Source organism: Heterocephalus glaber, unplaced genomic scaffold (assembly GCF_053883595.1).
Source record: "Heterocephalus glaber isolate CG9 unplaced genomic scaffold, H.glaber_assembly_v1.0 deba00000122, whole genome shotgun sequence".
Lineage (NCBI taxonomy): Eukaryota > Metazoa > Chordata > Mammalia > Rodentia > Bathyergidae > Heterocephalus > Heterocephalus glaber.
This window is the reverse complement of record NW_028258138.1, coordinates 73,088,146-73,109,518: the sequence shown is the minus strand read 5'-3', so window position 1 is coordinate 73,109,518 and position 21,373 is coordinate 73,088,146. Positions and strand designations below refer to the sequence as shown.

General features: G+C 40.3%; 1 protein-coding gene across 4 annotated transcripts in view; it reads right to left on the bottom strand.

Annotated features, from left to right (window-relative positions):
* The window catches only part of Parp14 (poly(ADP-ribose) polymerase family member 14), a 53,165-nt gene that overhangs the window by 30,435 nt on the left and 1,357 nt on the right, over positions 1–21,373 (bottom strand). For 3 of the 4 annotated variants that reach the window (XM_087209291.1, XM_087209280.1, XM_087209277.1), the window contains exons 2-6: positions 17,184–17,314; positions 16,630–16,663; positions 11,750–11,992; positions 9,057–9,308; positions 5,769–8,044 (exon numbers count right to left, since the gene is read on the bottom strand). In XM_087209291.1, coding sequence (XP_087065417.1) covers positions 5,769–8,044; positions 9,057–9,308; positions 11,750–11,992; positions 16,630–16,663; positions 17,184–17,314 — 2,936 coding nt within the window. The remainder of the gene's footprint in view (positions 1–5,768; positions 8,045–9,056; positions 9,309–11,749; positions 11,993–16,629; positions 16,664–17,183; positions 17,315–21,373) is intronic. The other variant, XM_013068813.3, reaches the window with a different exon arrangement.

Sequence of the window (21,373 nt, the reverse complement as noted above, 5' to 3'; positions counted from 1 at the left end):
GATTCCAGAAACCCAGCAGAAGAACAAAATTCTACAGCCAGTTAGAGAAAAGAAATAAATCACATACAAAGGGAAGGCCATCAGAATCACAGCAGACTTCTCAATGCAAACCCTCAAGGCAAGAAGAGCTTGGAGTGATGTATTGATGTATTTCAAGCCCTGAAGGAAAACAGCCTCCAACCCAGATTGATGTACACTGCAAAACTATCTTTCAAAATTGATGGAGAAATAAGATACTTTAATGACAAAGAGCACCTGAAGAATTTCATGAATACCAAACCAGCACTCCAAAAAATTTTAGCCAATATCCTAGGAACACGCAGCGAGGATCACAACCCCCGGAAGCCCAGCAGAATGAATCCGTCAGGTGTAAGAAGAAATTAAACACAAAGGGGGAGAATCCAACAAAAAGAAAAAGTCATGACAATGATAGGTCAATACGTATCAGTTATAACCATCAATGTTAATGGTCTCAATTCACCAATCAAAAGAAATAGACTGGCAGAATGGGTCAAGAAGCAAGATCCAACAATATGCTGCATACAAGAAACACATTTTATTCAAAAAGAAACTCATAGACTGAAAGTTAAAGGGTGGAAAACAATACTCCATATGACAGGAGAAAAAAAAAAAAGCAGGAGTAGCTGTCCTCTTTGCAGATCAAGTGGATTTCAAACCAAAATCTGAAACACTTCTGGTCCCAAGAATTTCAGATAAGAGACAGTCAAATGGTATGAACAAATCTATTGTGAGCATGTGTTTTCATTTCTCTTAAGTAAAAACTTAAGAACACAACTGTTGGTTCTTAACAGTAATACAAGAAATTTCTATATTGCTTTCCAAAATAGTTTTATCATTTTGCATTCACATTCACAGCATTAGAAAGTTCTAACTGGTTCACACCTAAGCTGACATTTGTTCTTTTAAAACTTTTAACTTAATCTCCCTAATGAGTGTATAATATGATCTTGTTATTGTACTGATTAGTATTTTTCTGATTCTAGGGTTGCACACCTTTCCTTGTGCGGTACTGGCTATTTATCATCTTCTTGTGTCTACTTTTTAATTGGGTTGTCTATTAATGAGCTGTAAGAGTTCTTTATATACTCTCATCATAGGTTATGTGTATTATAAATGTGGTCTGTTTAAGGACTACTTTTCATTTTCTTAATGATGCCATTTAAAGTTCTAAATTTTGATGGAATCTCATTTATCAATTGTTTTCTTTTTTACATCATATTTTTTATATCCTAGGAAATTCTTGCCTACCCTAAATTCATGAACATTTTCCCTTATAATTTCTTCTTAAAATTTTATAGTTTTAGTCTTTCATATTTAGGTTTATAGATCCTTTCAAGTTATTTTTATGGATGGAAATAAAAGATTGAGGTTAATTTTTAACATATGGATACCAGGTGTTCTAGTAACATTTGCTGAAAACACTATCTTTTCCCCTGCTCTTGAATTGAGTTTATGTTCTATAAAATGTTAATGTTAAATAATCTTTCAAAACTCAGTGGACCATATATGTGTGGTTCTATTTCTAGATTCTCTGTTTTATTCCAGTGATCTATATGTCTTTCCTTACACCAGCACTGCCTTGATTACTGTAGCTTTAGAGGAAGTCTTAAAATTAGGTACTAAAGGTCTTCCAACACTGTTTTTTTTTCTTTTTACTTTTCTAGGTCCTTTGTACTCCTACATAACTTTTAAATTTCAATATCCAATTCTTCATTTATAGCAAGTATAAATAGACCCGAATTTTTATATATATATACCTTGTGTTTTCTAATCCTGCTAAAATTCAAATACAAGTTCTAGGGGCTCCTAGAGATTTCTTAGTATTTTCTCTGTAGGTGATTATTTCATCTACATATAAAGATTTTGCTTCTACCTTGCCAATCCTATCCTAATTGTGTCATTTTACTGCCAGACTATTTTGGTTTGGGTCTATGTTTCAAAGTTTAATGGACAGATGAAGAGTGGGCATATCTGCCCTTGTTCCCCACCTTAAGGAGAAAGCATTCTATCTTCTCCATTCATATAAGGCGTTTTTGCTGGAAGTGTGGAGTACATGTCTTTGATCTGTTGAGAAGGTTCTGTTCTACTTCTATTCTGATAGCTTTTACCATGAACAGCTGTAGAATTTAGTACAATACTTTTTCTCCAACTACTAACAGGATCATATGGCTTTTCCTTTCCTCTGTTAAAATGACGACTTATGGGGATGGATCTTCCAATGCTGAACCAATACTGCCATCCCTATAATAAAACCACTTTCTACCTACTGCCAGGTCTGACTTCTAATAGTTTGTTTTGTTAAACAAACTTTTATCTATGTTCATACTTTTTTCTTCTATTATCTTTATCCAGTTTTAGGATTAGCACAATGTTGAGTTCCTAAGATGAGAGGAGAAGCGTTCCTTCTTTTTTCTGCTTTAAATGTTTGATATAATTCATCAGTTAAAATGTATATGAGCCTGTTGTTTTCATAGAGGTAGGTTTTCAAGCTAGGAATATACTTTCTTTAATAGGTGCTACTCAAATTTTATATTTCCTCCAGAGTTAGTTTCATTAATTTGTCTTCCAAGGTATTTCTTAGAAGTTGTCAAATTTATTTCAAAACAGATTTTTGTAATATGCTTTCTATATCCTTTTAAATTCTGTAAAATCTGTGGTAATGTCTTCTAGATCATGATATTGTAATTTTAAAAATGTATAATTGATATTGTGTAACAGGAAGAAAAGGTCTAAAGATGCAGAGGAAGTGGGAGGGGTAGGGGAAAGGAAAAAAGGGAAAAGAAAAAATATGAGAAAAGGAAAAAAACGGAAACAAAGTCTTTGCAAATAGGGAAGGCTGGAGAGGGTGAAGGGAGGGCAGGGGAAAGGGAAAAAAAATAAGAACCAAGATACATCATGTAAAGGTACAAGATCCCAATGATGAATTAACTGTATTTTATACCTAAAATGTACCAATAAACTTAATGGGAAAAAAATGTATAACAGATAATGTAAAATAGGAAGAAAAGGTCCAGAGGGGAACTGGGAAGGGTAAGGGAAAGGGAAGAAGGGAAAGGAATAAATATGAGAGAGGAAAAAATAGAAACAAAGTCTCTGTAAATAGGGAGGGGTGGAGGGGTTGAATGGAGGGTAGGGAAATGGGGAAAAAAATAAGAACCAAGATATATTATGTAAAGGTACAAATTTCCAATAATGAATGTCAGCATATTGTATACCTAAAATGTACCAATAAAATTAATGAAAAAAGTAATGTGAAAAAAAAGAAAGAAATTAACATCTTGTACAAAAGAATAGGAGAAAACTTGGCCTGTAAGTAGGATAAAATATTTGCAAATCAGACATCTCATAAAAAAAACAGTATCCAAAATATATAAAGAACTCAATTTCAAAAAAATCCCCCAATTTAAAGGCAAAGGATCTAAATAGACATTTCTTCAAAGAAGATATATAAACATCCAAAAAGCACATGAAAGAATGCTCAACATCATTAGTTATTAGGGAAATGCAAATGAAACCACAGTAAGACACAACTTCACACTCACTTGGATAGCTATAATTTTTTTTAAAAGCTATATAATAGCAATGGTTGAAAAAGACATGGAGAAACTGAAACTCTCAACATTGTTGACAGGAACATAAAATGGTATGTTCACTGTGGGAAATAGCATCACAGTTCCTCAAAGTCAAATGTGGAGTTACCATGTGAGCCAGCCCCTCCACTCCTAGGTATACATTGAAAAGAATTGAAAAGTCATTCATACAAAACTTTGTAAACATATGTTCATAGCAGCATCACTTATAAAAGTCAAGCAGTAGAAACAAGCCAAATGTTCACTGAGTGATATATGAATAAATACAATGTATATCCATACAATGGAGCAGAGTTCAGCTATGAAAAGGAGCAAAGCACAGATATAGCTACAGGAGGAATGAGCCCTGCAAAGCTTTTGTTCTGTGAAAGAAGGTGTAGAAGACCACGAATTGTATGATTCCATTTACATGCAATTTCCAGAAGAGATGAACCTATGAAAAACCAGAAGGTAGATGAGTGGTTGCCTGGGGTTTGGGAGAGGGAGTAGTTGGGTGGATGGAATGGGCAGGGACTGAGAATGGGCATAAATTGTCCTTCCGGGGGGACAAAGTGTTCCAGAATTAGTCTGTGGTGGTGGCAGCACTGTACACTTTAAATGGATATGGTATGTGAGTTATATCTTTTGCGGGGGGGCGGGGGGGGGCGGTACCGGGGATTGAACTCGGGTCCTTGTGCTTGCGCAGCAGTGTGATTTATATCTTAATAAAGTTCTTTAACCACAAAAAGAAGGATGGGTGATCATGACTACTGAACAATTTTCAGTTTTTCTCAAGGTAATTATATGGTAGGAATATGCTGAAGCTGTAACAGTATTCAGGTTAAAATAGTTTCAATGTGTCACCTTCAGCAGGACATGGGGGCACACACACTTGTAATCCCAGCACTTGAGAGGCTGAAGCAGGACTGCCCCAAGTTCAAGGCCAGTCTGGACTACATAGTGAGCCCCCCCTCACACATATATTTAATTGTCATCTTCTACCATATTACATTTTTCAATGGGATGGATGCTGAGAGATACTTTTTCTTTTAAAAGAAGTCATTTGACAAGTTTATTAAATCTAGCTCATTTCATTTAATATCATGCAAAGCATATCCAACTGTGTGTTGTTTAAAGATAATGAGGACAAGTGACACCCAGTGGACCTAGTAGTGACAATTTAGGACTTTGGTCTTGGTCTTTGAATAAAACATTCAGGCTTGATTAAAATTTTCACTAAACTGGATGTGGTAACACACATCTGTGATCCCAGCACACAGGAGACTGAGGCAGGAGGATTGCCATGATTTCAGGGCCAGCCTGGGCTACACAGTGAGTTCAAGGTCAGTTTGAACATAGCAAGACTCTATCTCAAAAATACCAAACCAAACCAAACTGGAGGGGAAAAAAAGGCTCAGAGCTCTCTGGGGTCAGGAAAGGCATTGTCTCTGTTCTCCCTTTGGCAACCCCAAAAACTTCAGTGACTGCTCTGAAGCCAACAGAGGGGGGCTGGAGCTGATAAAGCCCTGGGAGACACACCATGGTCATGCTGGTTGTCACAGTACAGAGAAGTGTGGCGACTGCTGGTAAATGGGAGCTGTCCTGTGCCCACCACCATCCCCCCAGGAAACCCTCCCCAGGACCCCAGCATCCTCCAATAAAGAAATACGGTCTGGCATAGCAGGGGGTGTCCAATCCTACTTCAGACGGTTGCTGTTCTGATCGGTTATGGCCTGTGTTGGGAATAGCGTTGAATACTTTGAATACTTTTAAAATACATATCAACCCCCTAACCACACACCACTGCCTCCGAGAATCAGTCCTACCTGACACCTGGCACCTGGACTTCCTCAGGCCCACTCACCCTTGCCCTCCCCACAGAGGGCCGAGACACTGGCGCTGGGTGCCGATGGCCCGCAGACCGGCCCGAGCTCTCACTGCACAGCTCCGTTGCAGAGATTTTCACATTCACTGGAACCTGAGTGATCTGATCTCAGTACGCTTTCAGTTCTCAAAATCATCTAAGGAAACATGCTTCAAGGCAGGGAGGGAGGGTAACAGATTCTCTTCCTGGATGCACCCCTCCCATCCTTGTCTCCCTTTGGCACTTGATGAGAAAGCCACAGACTAAATGGCATCATAGCACCTGGGTGGTGTTCTAAAAAAAGGGAGACTCACCGTAGCATCCTGCACACCATTTTTCACCAACAGGATCTTCAGGCCTCCTGGGGCTGTCAGAGATGCCATTTCCTGGGATGTTGTCACAGGTTTTGCTGCTGGTCCACTGTGCAGGGAAGTTATACTGGGCTGGGACACTGTATTAGGTGGGGATGATCTCTCAGGCAGAGGGTATTTAAATATAGTTGTCACAGCTTTAGCAAAAGCCTCCGCTGTCTTCTCCAATGAGTCCACAAGATAAATCTCTTTCAAGGTCCACCCATCCTGCCTATGTTGGAAGTTTTCCTTGATGGACAGAACAATGGACTCCACACACTGCTGTAAGGGAAAGCCAAAGACTCCAGAACTAATAGCAGGAATGGCTATGGACCGGCACTTGTGTTTTTCTGCCAAAAGAAGACTATTTTCCACAGCTTTCTTTAACAAGTACACGCACCTTGGGGCCTCATGTCCATCCCACCGGGGCCCTACTGCATGGATCACATGCTGGCAAGGGAGCTTCCCTGCCTTCGAGAGGACGACATTGCCTGGCAGGAGCCGGCCGTCTCTCTTCACTATCTTGTCACAGTCTGCTTGAAGTTCCGGGCCAGCTGCTTTTGAGAGAGCAGCAGCAAGGCCGGCAATATGCTTGAGGTCCTCGTTTGCTGCATTCACCACTATATTGACTGGAAACTGAGTCAAGTCACCCTGCTGGACAATCAGGAAGATACCAGGGGCCACTTCCCTCTGGATGAGGTACTTCTGCCCAGCAGTTTTGCCTCCTACCTTCTTTTCTTCATTCTCTAGGAGTTCAATGAAACAACCATATAACTTCCTGACCTCACCTCTATAAAACCATGCTTTATCTTGGAAGAACTGCCTGGCTCCTGGCTTGTCAATAGGGATGCTTTTAACAAAGACAGACTTCTCAGCTTCCTTGACAAAATTCATACCTTCTAGAACTTGGCACTTGGGTCCAATTAGTAAAATGCCTTTTTGGTTGTGCTCTGGATTGAAAACTACCTGCACATCTCCCTTCTTTATTTTTGACCAGAACTGCTTCTTTTCTGCCTTTAAATAGTCTATAACCAAGGATGGCTTTATTTCAATCAATCTTTCTATTTTCATGTTTTTTTCCAAGAAGTCAAAAATCACACTATAGATTTCATTTACTTCCTTCACAAGGCCTGCAACAATGACTCCAGCTGGGCTTCCTACAGTGAATTCACTGATTATCATAATGCATGTGGAGGAATTAGATTTCTTTTGGATATTGCCAATGAACTTTTTCCATTTGTTGTTTGTAAGAATTGTCTTGTCCTCAACTTCAATGCGTTTATAATTTAAGGCACTGAGCATTTGTTTTTCAGCTTCTACCAAGACTTCAGAAGAACAGCTGGTTAAGAGAACAGTTGTGTCCTTGAGCTCATAAACGGTAAGATTTTTTTGTGCTATAAAAAAAGACTTAGAGAATTCTTTATGGTCTACTTGCTGCAAAAACTGAAAGACCTCAGGAGAGACCTCAGTGGTTTTCTTAGCCATGGTGTACACCTTTTCCTGGATTTCACACTTTACTTTGTACACATCTGCCTGGGGTCCTTTAAGGCACAGGCACTGAGTGTCTGCATCATAACAAATCTCCATCTCCGGGCACTCTGTGCACACATGCTGCAGAACACCACTGTGGTGCAAAAGAAAATGCTTTTCTGAAGAAATGGCCACTTTTTCCTTCAGACTTTGCTCTTCCCTTTGAATTTTTTGAGTCGTTCTTTCTAGTAATTCTTTGATTTGTGGATGAACATTTTGGATATCTTCTGATTTTCCTGCTAAGGTTACAGTCTCCTTAGATGTATCAAACTCAATCAAAATCCTATCATCTTCTAAGTCATTTTTTATGATGTCCCAAACTACTGGAGCCACCTTAAATGAGGTAACTGCATATGTAGATCTGATGCCATAGAGTGCTGTAGAAGCATCTTTCTGCCATGTCTTGATTCTCAGTCTTCCTTGATTGACTAAGGTGGCTGCAGGTCTGATGGTAACTTTACTGTCCAGTTGGGACCATGTTAGCTCACAGTGATGACGTCTCATTTCATCATCCAGTTCCTTAATCAAGTGATCCTTTTTCTGAAAGAACTTCCATAAAGGCAGATCAAGTGACTCTTGGAATGGTGCTGGTAGCTTAATCAGAGGCTGTTCCTCTCCATACAAGGCTGTGCCCAAAGAGGTATAGTAGGGGAAGACAGAAAGCGGCATTTTATTGAAGTTGTGTTTCTTGGTCATGATGGTATCTAACACTTTAAAAGCAAAAGAAATAAAAAGTAAAAATAAGGTGATTGCAATGTTGTATGTTTCAAATAAAAACAAAACTCTCATTCTACAGGAAAATAAGTCCTAATGTTTGTAGAACTTTGATGACATTATTATTTTGTTTTGTTTTGTTTTTTGGGTTTTTTTGGTACCAGGGATCGAACTCGGGACCTTGCGCTTTCGAGGCAGGTGCCGGAACCACTGAGCTAAATCCCTGGCCCCGATGACATATTATTAAAAGCAGCTCTACTTCCAAAGTGCTCAAATATAGTTTGACATGTATTACCAATGCACAGGTGGCCTCTATTTGATGGAATTGTTACTTTATAACAAAGTCAAGTTGAAATTCTGTTAAACTCTATTTTCTGTTTTTCTAATAGCACGGATATATCACCATCACACTAAGAAATAGATATGAGTTTGGTCACAAGCATGGAAATGATGTTTGCTGCATTGTAAAGAATATTTTGGTGTTCAAAGTGAAGCTCGTTTGAGTAGCATGCTGTTTTTTTCTTTCTTCTACAGTCCCACAACTTTAGCCTCAATAGTTAACTTAAGGGCTGGGGATTTAACTCAGTGGTTTCACCACCTGCTGCGCAAGCGCAAGGACCTGAGTTTGATCGCCAGTACCAAAAAAAAAAAAAAGTTAACTTAAATTCCATTAATATTTTCACAAGGAGAAAGTTTATTGCAATAGCTTACCATGTATCAGACACCATTGTAAGTGCTTCACATAGATTCAATTCATTTAATATTCACAACAACCCTTTGAGGTAGAGAGGCTATGATTATGATCTCTTTTGATAAAATGATAAAATAGAGGCTGGAGAGCTTGAATTTGGTTCCATATCTGAGCTCAGATTTAGCAGAACGACAAATGATTAACTCCATATCCAATACATGAATAAGCAAGTAAAATGCATCAGAATTTAACCAACTTCTAGGATCTGCTGAAAATTGCCTAGATTATGCCAGGTGTGGTAGGCTAAGAGATACTACCTTTTCTGTCACAAAATTCAATCAGAGCTGAACTCTCTTCAGGAAAGCATTCAACATGGGCCACTCTTCCCCCTCCATGGAAAGGATTTTCAAAGAAAAGTTGTAACTGGTAGTCATCAACACCAGGGGGCAGGTTTTCAACCCGGATTGTCTTTGTCTCTTCCAGAAGTCTTGGAAACAGTTTTAGTTGTTGAATCGAATGGTGTCTGGCACAATCATGAACAAATTTCATAGTGTCTACAAAAGAAAAAACTAGAAAATTATGTGGGGTGTTTTTTGTATGTGTGCACACATACACGCATGCTGAGGATCAAGCCTAGGGCCTTGTGCATCTTAGGCAAGCACTCTACCACCAAGCTACACTCCCTGCCTTCTTGTCCAATTTTGTTTTACCTTTGTCTTACTCATCCTCAGAACTCAGCCTAACTATCTCTTTCAAATGAATCAGTATTGCTGGTGGGCTCAGGGTTTGCCAAGCACTGTGCTAGTCAGAGATAGAGAGATGAAGACATATCCCTGTCAGCTGCACCATTCAGCCAGGAGAAGATCTGGAAAGCAAATGAATTACATATTGTGGGATCAGATGAGGACAGACTAATACTGGGAATCGGCCTTGGATTCCCAAAGTGAGGTCTCTGATCTGGGTTTTGAAGAATGAAGAGGGGCTTATAGGCAGAAAGACACATGGCAGTCAGAGGGAACAGCAGCAGCATGAAACAGCTCAGTGTGTTTTTGGACCTGATGGACTGATACTTCTGGAGTACAGCCTTCACAGAAGCAAGATGAAGCCACTCTGACTGGGTTCCCTTACCTCCCCTTTCCCATAGCTTGTTCCTCACAGTTGAGAGAGACAGATTCTCTCCTTTCACCCTCACTATTCATTTACATACAGGCTTAAGTTCTCAAGACCAGGAACTACAATTTATTCATGTTCATGCCCACAGCACCAAGACTAGTGCCTGGCACATACAGTGTGTGTGGGGGGGGGGTGCTACAGTTTGGATTTGCATGTGTCCCAGAGGCCCAAGTGTTAAAGCCTTGGTCCCCAGCTTGGCATTATTGGGAGGTGGCAAAATCTTTAAGAAGTGAGGCCTAACAGGAAGTTTCCAGTCATTGGGTGGGAAGGAAGGGGACAGTGGGATCCCGACCCCTCCTCTCTCTCTCTTTTGGCCAAGAGGTGTACAGTTTTGCCATGTGCTGCCACCGAGGTGTTCTGCTTAACCACAGGCCCAAAAGCAACAGGGTCAACCCACCATAGACTTACCCTCAACAACTGTGAGCCAAAATAATCTTTTTCTTTTGATATGTTGGTTATCTCAGGTATTTTTGTTACAGTAATAGAAAGCTGATTAACACACATTAGGTGTTCAAGATTTTTGATAAATGAACAAAAAGAAAGTCCATTGAGATTGCCCTTATAAGAAATAATAATAAACTTGTCAGGTGTGTTGGAGTGTACCTTTAATCCCAGCACTTGGGAGGCCGAGGCAGGAGAGTCACAAGTTTGAGGCCAGCCTAGGATACACAGTGAATTCAAGGCCAACTTTAGCAAGACCTTGTCTCAAAAAACTAAAATAATAATAGCAATAATAATAATAGTAATAACGTGAATGAGGAATAGCTCTATTAAATCCTTATCATCTCTCAGGTACTATGGTAAGAACCTTTCAAACATCTCATTTAATCTTCATATCAACTTTATTAAGTATTATTATCCTCATTTTATTTTATTTTGATGCTGGGACTCAAACCAGGGCCTCTTACATGCTAGGCAACTGCTCTGCTACTGAGCTACCTCCCCAGCCTTATCCCTATTTTACAGATAAAGAAAGTGAGGTGCAGACAGGATAGTACCTTAGCCAGCCTTGTATAGCTAGTTAAGTGGCAGAGCTAGAATTTTGGCTCCATGATCTCTGTTCTTAATTGACCATTCCATAGCCATGACCCTGTACTAGTGAGGACTCAGAACTGGAAAGTTTCCTTGTTTTAGGTGGGGATAGCTCCTCTCCTGACAATGACCTTTAAGAACACTCATTTACTATATCACACGTACTTTCTCATGCCTGCATATGTGAACGACCATCAAAGTACTGAGAAATATGGTAAAGTGGATAAGAGAATAGGCTATAGAAGTAGGCTGCCTGGGTTCAATAATAAGTTCCTCCACTTATTAGAACTTTTGTGCCTCTCTCAATCCCAACTGTGTACTGGGGTTAATAAGAGTAATCTCATAAGGCTGTTGAAAGGAAGAAATAATTTAATACATGTAAAAAGCTTAACATAGTAACTGACTTATCGTAAGCACTACATGAGTGCTTATTATTATTATCATCATTATCTTCCAGTAAATCCAATTTGGAAACACAATATTTACTTCTCCCAATGAGATAATACATGAAAATGCTGACTCCAAATAAAAACTTTAGGTTTCTATTTGAATCCCTCTCTCTCTCTCTCTCTCTCTCTCTCTTCTCTCTCTCACACACACACACACACACTCATACCAGAATTTATTTTCAAAACTTGCTTCTGTCTCAAAAAAAGAAGAAAGAAAAGCATCTATATTAACTTGGGCACCTCTTTTACTGCTATCATCAAAAACCAGACTTTCACAAATGTTTCATTAACAGGCTATCCCAAAACCCAAGGTGTGGTGCAAGAAGACAGGCAAATGAAATGTCATGAGAGCTTACCTGTATGTTTTTTAAAGGTAACCACAGCAACGCTGAAATCTTGTATTACTTCCACCTGAAAGTCATCACTGGTCAGGCCACTTACATTCTCCACTAACAAGGTCATCATCATGTCAGTCATGTTTGCCTTGATATTTTCAAATGCCACCAAATTGGAAACATTTTCACATTCTTTGGGGAGATCTTCCATCTTTTCTGATCTACTATTGAGAGAGAGTTCCATATCTGGTTCTTCTGACACAACTGATGTTAGGAGAACAAAGAAGAGATACAAAATGTTTTTTATTTACTGTGGTATTAGCAAAGTAAATAATCATGAGGCATGCCCTTGACTTTCCAAACATCTTGGTTAACTCAACTAAAAACAGACCTTGGGTAGCTTTTTTTTCTTTATTTAAATAAAAATAAAATGTAGTATTCCATTGTCTATTATTAGTATTATTTTCAGTTCAGTTTTATCACACCCTTTTCTGCCTTGTCTGTCTGAGGAACTTACCGTATCCTTTATAGCTCGTGACATATATTTCTATCATACCACTATATTAAAATTATTAAACTAAGCTTCTCAAAAGTAAGGCACATGTTTATTCATGCTTGTATTGCTGGCACATGGTATACAGTTGAAACTCAGTAAGTGTTTGCTGAATTACTGCCTGGCTCTCTGGAGGAAAACAAGAATGTCCCATCACACATACACACACACACACACACACACACACACACACACACACACACACACTCTCATGCTAAATAAAAACCAGTTTAAGGATTAAATAACATAGCATTAAAGGAGACAGGTATGAACAAAAAGAATGAGAACTAGGCTAGGGATGCAGCTATGTGTGTTCAATCTCTGACTGCCACTCTTTAGCCACATGACCTTGGACAAGTCCCTTAACTATAAAATGAAAACACAGACCTATGTGAACTGAAGAGATAAGAGTCATTCCAGCAACACAGTTTTATAACCCTGTGACTACCAGCAGTTTTATACTGGAAGAAGGGTGGTGAACTGCCAAATAAAGAGCATCCAGGAGCATTTCAGGAGTCCAAGAAATAAATAAAGGAATGGGCTGGTATGGAAAGGCTTCTGAGAGGAGGGAAAGGTGCAGTACTGAAGGGTATATAGAATTGGAAGACAAGTGGGATGAAAGGTAGGCTAGATCCAGGAAAAGGAGGCAAGATCCAGAATGTTGTCTGGCCTCTATCTTGCAGTTCATGATGAGTGGTGGACAGTTTCTGTGGAAAGGATCACAGGATATTTACAAACACTGCAGTGGACTGCTCAGACCAAGGAGCAGGTCATCAGAAACAGACAGGCCACCCATGCCAAATGTGTAAGGTAATAATGGGAGCCTGCAGTGGGAGAAAGAGTGATAAAAAGACTTTTAACAAATTAATAGGTCTGTGTGTCCACCACATGGGAAAGATTAAAGGGAGATGCCTGAAGTTTCTAGAAGGTAAGGGACAAACTGGTTGTTTAGCTTTCACTCAAAAAAAAATCAGGAACAAGACAAGGATGCTCACTATCACCACTCCTATTCAATACAGTTTTGGAAATATTAGCCAGAGAAATTAGACAAGAAAAAGAAACAAAAGGAGTAAGAATAGGAAGAAGTTAAATTATCATTACTTGCCGATGACACGATACTCTAGAAGACCTCCAAAACTCTACCAAAAGATGCCTAGATTTAATAACTAAATTCAGTAGCATGCCAGGATACAAAGTCAACACTCAAAAATCAATAGCATTCCTGTACACAAATAATAAACTCATTGAGAGAGAAATTAGAGAAACAACATCTTTCAGATTAGCATCACCAAAAAATGAAACACTTAGGAATCAAACTAATGAAGGAAGTGAAAGACCTGTACATTGAACACTATAGTACTCTGAAAAAGGAAATTTTGATATAAAAAATGGAAAGATAACCCCTTTTCTGGATAGCCAGAACCAATATAGTGAAAATGGCCATACTTCCAAAACTGTTATACAGATTTAATGCAGTCCCAAACAAAATACCAATACCATAGATAAACTAGGTAAAACAATTCTAAAATTCATTTAGAACCAGAAGAAGCCTACAATAGCAAAAGCAATTCTGGGTATTGGGAAAAAGAAAAAAAAAATCAGACCTGAGGATCAATAGAACAGAGTACAAGATGCAGAAATGCATCTCACAAACACACTCAGCCACCTTATCTTTGACGAGGCCAAACACCTTTACTGCAAGAAAGACAGCCTCTTTAATAAATACTGCTGGGAAAACTGGCTTTCTACATGCCGAAGATTAAACCTAGACCCATATCTCTTACCATACACTAAACTAAAATTGAAATGGATCAAAGATTTAAATATTAAAACAGAAGATAGAATAGGTAGAACTCTTGGAGACATAGGTGTAGGCAAAGACTTTATGAACAAAACCCTGATCACAGAGGAGACATTACAAAGAATCAACAACTTGGATCACATCAAATTAAAAAGCTATTGCATAGCAAAATAAACCACCAACAGAATGAAGGGACATCTCACAGAATGGGAAAACATTTTTACCAGCTACTCTTCAGACAAAAGGCTAATATCTAGAATACATAAAAAACTAAAAAAAATCCAGACTCCCTCAAATTTAAAGACCCAGTCCAGAAATGGACATCTGAAATGAACAGACATTTCTCAGATAAAGAAGGACAAACAGAAAAAAATATATATTAAAAAATGTTCAACATCACTGATCATTCAAGAAATGCAAATAAAAACGACATTGAGATTCCATCTCACTCCAGAAAGATGGCTATCATCAAGAAATCAACCAATAACAAATGCTGGTGAGGCTTGGAAAAAGGAGCCCTTCTCCATTGTTGGTGGGAATGTAAATTGGTATAACCACTATGGAAATCAGTATGGAGGTTCCTCAAAAAACTGAAACTAGAGGTTCTATTTGATCCAACTATTTCCCTTCTAGATATCTTACCAAAAGAGTTAAAAGCATCATACCACAGTGAGGTATGCACACCCATGTTTATAGCAGCATACTTTGTAATACCTAAATCTTGGAAATAGCCCAGATGCCTATCAACGGATGAATGGGTAAAGAATATGTGGTTTTTATATACAATGAAGTGCTACTCCGCCATAAAGAAGGATAAACTTGAGACATTTTTAGGTAAATAGATGCGCCTTGAGACCATACTTTAAAGTGAAATAAATTGGACACATGTGTTTAAGTAACTCATTGTTTTTTCTTGTGTGAAAAACCAAAAGCACAAATAAGGACCAAAATGTATGACAGATACTAGAAAGTAGGAAGAAAATGTTCAAATAGAAATGAGAACAAGGGAGTGGGGAGGAAAGGAAAGGAAAAGGAAAAAAGAGAATAGATGGGAAAAAATGGAAACAAAGCTTTTGTAAATTAGGAGAGGAAGAAGGGTTGAAGGGAAGGAGGGGAATGGGGAAAAAAAGAATAAAGATATATCATGTACAGGTACAAATTCCCTATGAAGACTGTGATCATTATGTATATCAAAAGTGTACCAATAAAATTAATTTAAAAATAAATTTTACATCCAGGAATATACAGTAGTACAAGTGTAAATAGAGAAATAGCTACTTCCTGAGCTTGAGAGTATAGAACTTAAGGCATCTTCCAAGAAAATAATAAGGATTTAAGGGATCACAATAATAAACATTTGGAGCTGATGAGCCAATTCCAAATCTGAAAGATGGAAAGCAGGAATTAATCTAAAGACAAAAAAAGATTCCTATCTCATAAGAATCTTAAGCTTCTTAAAAAAAAGATGCTTATTGGATTCTACAGTGTAATTGTAAATCCATATTAAGTGAAAACAATCTGCATGTTCCTAACCACTAACTAGTTATTTTTCCAGGTAATGGAAGCTCTCATCCTAGCACCATTTTTAAAAAGAGAATGTAGAAGAAAACTACACATGTTCACAACCAGTTGAATCTTAGAGGCCAATGTTTTTTAGAATCTCTTTTTCCCTAAGGTGTGGGTACATGTATCACTATCTGTCTCGCTAGGCTCACTCAGTATAGTTCCTCACTCCTTGCCCTTTACAACAACAAGGTTAATCATGAAAATTAGTTGCTTCTTTAGTAACTGTCAGGTGACACTACAGACCAATGCTCAATAGCTCATTAAGCACCAGAGTACATGACAGCTACGTGGCTGCTGGCTTTTTCCTACAGCAGGTGAGATCAGAAGAGCTGCTGCCTTGGAGGTGGGGGTATGTTCCCATGTCCTGCGCCACCTCTGGGAAGCTGTTGCCCACAGCAGAGTCACACCTCCCTGAGGTGGCTCTGGAGGACACACCTTGTGCAACCGGTGCTCACAAAGCAATGCTAACTGACTTGACCGTGCCCCGCATCCACAAACACATCATGCATGGCCTTGCTTCTCTTGGCCACCTGGGCACACATAGACTCTAGAATTCAGTTCACTGCCACTTTTAGGAACTTTTTTCCCTCCCCTCAACTGCAAGACACTTCCCAGTTTCCAGAGAGAGGTGTTCCCATTCTTCTGACCTAACCCCTGAGAGCTGAAGAAGCTCCCCCAGTGTCTGGCTTCTGCACAGCTGGCTCCAAGTATGAAGATCATGCTTCGCAAGGCCGCTCCCAGCTGACCAAACTCTGTGCTGTGTATGTCAAAAAGAGAGGATAGGGGGCCGGGGATTTAGCTCAGTGGTTCTGTCACCTGCCTGAGTTCGATCCCCGGTACCAAAAATAAACAAACGAAAAGAGAGGATAGGTTCCCCAAGTGTCTTTTTTTAATTAATCAAGTTTAATGGTATCAAGTGTCTTATTTAATAAAAACAAAGCTGTTTGATGAAGGTCAGAGTCATTTCAATTGACATTTTACCTGGTTCTTTGACATTTTCTTCCATCTTGGATTCCTGAAACCCAGATAATAAAGTAACATTAATATATTGCTAATAATTTCTTTACATTAAGAAAATGACCCTGGAGGGCTAGGGATTTAGCTCAGTGGTTCCGCCGCCTGCCTCACAAGTACAAGGACCCAAGTTCGATCCCCGGTACAAAAAAAAGAAAATGACCCTGGGATCACCCTGGAGATACAGAGTAAATAGAAACCATAATGAAAAACCCCAGTAATGGGGCCCTTGCACTCATCTAGGGCCACATGTCATAGCATAGCCACTTGTCAGTCACAACAATCATTGGTAAAAATGAGGCACAAATAACAGAAATTCCAGTTTAAAGTTTAAAAAAAAAATCAAACCAAAGTGCTGCCTCCTTCATTACTCCATGCTGCCTCGTCACTGCCCTTGCACCCTACACATGTGGGGCCCGCTTTCTCACACCATATTGATTTATACTTCTCATTCCTCTCTGTCCCCTTCACTGAGATTCCCATCCCTCTCTGGACTCTTGTGGCCCCTCAGGTCTACTTACATTTGCTGAAATTTTCTCCTTAGAGACTGGGGGTTCATCTGGAGCAGTGGGCAGCTGGACAGTTAACTGGAATGTCCCTTTTCCTGGCAAGACTAACTCGTGATTCATTTTTTGCAGAACTTTCTGCCGAACTGAAATGTCAAAAAAAAAAAAAGCCAAATGAGTGTTCTATGATTTCTATGGGCTTCCTCACCTTCAGTCCTGGCTCAGCTAGTTTCTGAAGAGACACTATATATAGTAAAAAGAGGGGAAACTCAGCAAGTAGATGTGTATTTGAAGTTCATCTTCAAACATACAGTGGACCCTCAAGTTACAACTGGCCTGACATATGAATAACTTGGGTTAATGGAATTTTAGTTTTAACTTAAAACCAAAGTCTTCAGTTACAACCCAACTGCTATTTTTTTTTATTTCACCTTTTATTAAACCAAATCCCAACCATTTACAAGGCCTTGCTGGGGCCCGCCTCACAGGAACACTCGTTTCTGGAGTGAAAGAGACCATGGCTTCAGGTCCATGACTGAAATTTAGCCATGTCCCATCACAGACGCTCCAACAGCACCAGGGACAGAAACACTCAGCGTGGGTCTCCAGCCCAAACCCTGTGCCAGCTGCTTGTACTTCCAGATGATCTCAGATAGAGATTTAACCCTTAGAGATTCTGGAAGGAACATTACAACATCCTTTCCTGATGGGGTTAACTGAGAAATCCTGGGCTAATGTCTCTCTAAGGACACTGAGATTTGCCTATGTACAGGAGAGAGACTTTGATGGTTGTGTAGAGGAGCCTGAGCCTTCAACTGACCAACTTGAGTTACAACCACCCCTCCCTTGAGAATGAATTGAGTTCATAAGTCAAGGGTCCACAGTATTTTTAAGTAAATAATGCTAGAGTTTGGACATGGAGTATCCCCCAAGGGCCCAGTACTGAAATATTAGTTTCCAACCTATGAGCCAATGGGAAGTGGTGGAACCTTTAAGAGGTGGAGCCTGGTGGGAGGAAGTTAGGTCACAGGTGCCAGCCCTTGAAAGGGAAAGGGGACCGACCCATCCCCTTCTTCCTCCTCCCTTTTCTCCTTCCCAACATGAGATGAGGGCTTCCTCCTTCAACTACTCATACCATGATGTATGGCCTGGCCATCAACCGAGAAGCCAACAGGGCGACTGATCCAGGGCCAAACTGGCCAAAATTATTGAGCCAAACTAAACTTTTCCTATTTTAAAGTTGCTTATCTCAGGTATTTTGTCACAGTAATGGTAAGTTGACTAACAAACACATTTAGCATTTTCCTTAATAAGCCTTTGTACAAAAACCTCAGGCTTCTTATCTATTAATGAGGTTAATGGAGATTGTTTTGTACCCATTCAGATTAAACTGAAGAAAAATTATAAAGAACTTGGTATAGTACCTATCAGGCAGCCACTCAAAAAGGTAATAATATTCATTCTACACTGACATGAAGTAATTAAAGCAACCCTCATGCAGAGCCAGGGCAGGCTGGGTGCTGGGACATGACATGATGAAAGCCACATTTTCAGAAAGGATTCAGGTGGCCATGAGCAAAATGGCCAGGAGCCTAGGTTGAAAACCCATTTGTGGGGCTGGGGATTTAGCTCAGTAGTTCCAGCACTTGCCGCACAAGTACAAGGTTCCGAGTTCAATCCACAGTACCAAAAAAAAAAAAAAAAGAAAGCCCATTTGTTAGTCTATAATGGTAAGGGCCTCAACTCTGATAATTACGGGAGTATAAAAGAAAGGAAGCGTGAGACTGGCAAAAAAATACATAACTAGCACATGAGGAAGCCGGGCAACAGTGAACAAACCGAACAGTGGACAGAAGAGTCCAAAGACTTGAATTTGGCCTTCAACTCTGCCACAAAGTAGCTGAGCGACTGTAAGGAAATGGTTTAACTTTTCTGGAATCTGTTTCTCCACTCAAAGTGGGGAAAGTCTAGGAATGCTTTCTGCAATACCATCAAGAGTAATGCAAATGTGAGTTGAAATTATCAGAAGGAGAAGCCAGGGAGAAAAAAGAAAAATCAGTGTATCTCAGACCCTGGAGAAAAGGAAAGGAGTGAGTTAAGGGAGGAGGCATGGTCAGCATAGTCAGATGCTACAGAGGTTGAGGAGAAAGTGATGTTTGCCAGTACCCCAGAATACACGGCTGCAGCTCTGACAAGAGTATTGGGTGTCATTGTTGTGCACTGGTGGGCCGGCCTGACAATGTCAGAGTCTGTCATAAAGAGAGGGATGATCACTTTCCCATTCTGGTCCAGCTGGGAACCTCACCTGGATACCCACTCAGAAACAGGCCTCGGAAACAGCCTGGGAAGGAATGCCAGACAATAACTTCATTCTTTAAGGGCAGGGCAGATATTTCTACATGAACTCCTGAGGGCCTATGCTGAGCTGGACTGCAGCCTGAGGACTGGCTGGGAGCCCTGAAGCCCACAAACAAGCTGTTTTATAAGCCACATGATCTGACCGCATGCTCCTTTGGGTTGCATTCATTTTATTTCCCAGACTTTGTGTTATGGTTTAGATCTAAAATATCCCCCTACATTTTCACGTGTGGGATCATGGGGACACATACTATAATTAATTTATTAATTCATTGATGAACCTACAGCTAAATGTGCTGTCAGGAGGTGGGCCCTGGTGGGAAGAGGTGGGTCACTGGGGCCATGACCTGGAGGGTAGATCTCCTCCAGCTCCTCTCTTCTCCTTCTGCTCCCTGGCTGCCCAGGACTGAGCACCCTCCCCTCCACCATGCCCCTCTGCCATCTGTTTCTGCCTTGGAGCAAGTTGATCACAGACTGAAACCATAAGCCAAAATAAGCCTCTCCTCCTTTAAATTGGAGTTTGGGTATTTTGTCCACTGACAGAAAAGTGACTAAGACACTTTGACAGTCCTGTTTAGGCTTCTAAACGTGCCAGGCTTTTCTCTAATTGTATGCACTATGTACAGACACAAGCATTTCAGGAGAGCAAAGGTAATAATATCAATGTATGATCCCCACCTAACAAGGAGGAGGTGAAGCTGGGAGGGCAAAGAGCAGAAATGTTGATGTCCAACTTCCCTTGCCCACACAGTTTCCCTCCTGCATCAACCTCAGATCATCTATGTTTAATTTAATTTAAATAGATGAGTTTCCTTACCCCACAGTGTCTGACAATAAGCATGAGCCAAATTATGACCAGAAAGCATGACAAAATGTATACATCTGAAATAGGGTTTAAAATGTTAGGCCAGGGGCTGATGGTATACCTCAGTGCAAGACCACTTGACCAACACGTGTGAGGCCCTGGATTCCATTCCCAGCACAGAAAAAGAGAAGAGGAGGGGGGCCGGGGATTTAGCTCAGTGGTTTCGTCGCCTGCTGCACAAGCTCAAGGACCGAGTTTGATCCCTGGTACCAAAAAAAAAGATGAGGAGGAAGAGGAGGACGGGAGGAGGAGGAGGAGTTAGGGGAATAATCCACTTTTCAGAAATCCAGTTCACTCTATAAAAGCCAAATATCACTTCCTATTCATTCCTACTTGCTAATGCCAGTTTCCACAGAGGAGTGCTGGTAGGCTCATTTCTGAATGAAGTCATGTTACATCGTGAGCCTACACCTGTTGACAGGCCACTTCCTGGCATGGAGGGTGGAGGGCACTCTCTTTCCGGGAAAGCCATGCTGGGTAGGACTGCCACGAGAGGCTATTCACTGTCAGCAAATTCTTGAGGACTCTCTAAGTGAGAAAATGGTTCCCAAGCAGGAAACTGAAACTGAAACGGGGTTTTCCACCCCCTAAGAACAGTATCAGGTTTTGAGTTACTTGTGCTGAGGAGTAAGAGAAAGGGGACCACTGGAACAGGCCGAGGTGGAGGAAGAGGGGTGGTAGGCTGGCAGCTGTGAAGAACGCAAGCCTAATTGGAAGTCTGCAACCCTTTGAGGGCTACAGTTGAGTTCTTTTATCATCACAAAATTATATTTTGTATTGTCTGTACTCTTAGGCTGCTATTTTGTATAATTATTTCCATTTTTATCCATTTGGTGTTTTTAACAGACCACAGAGATTCTCCAAGTTCAGGCGCTTAGGTCACCTGAGGGGCTGGTTCCCACCCACACTTACTGTGGGAATCTCTCTAGGAGCCACCGAGGTCCCTGGCTAAGCTGCTCTCCAGGGGATTCACGCAGGTGGT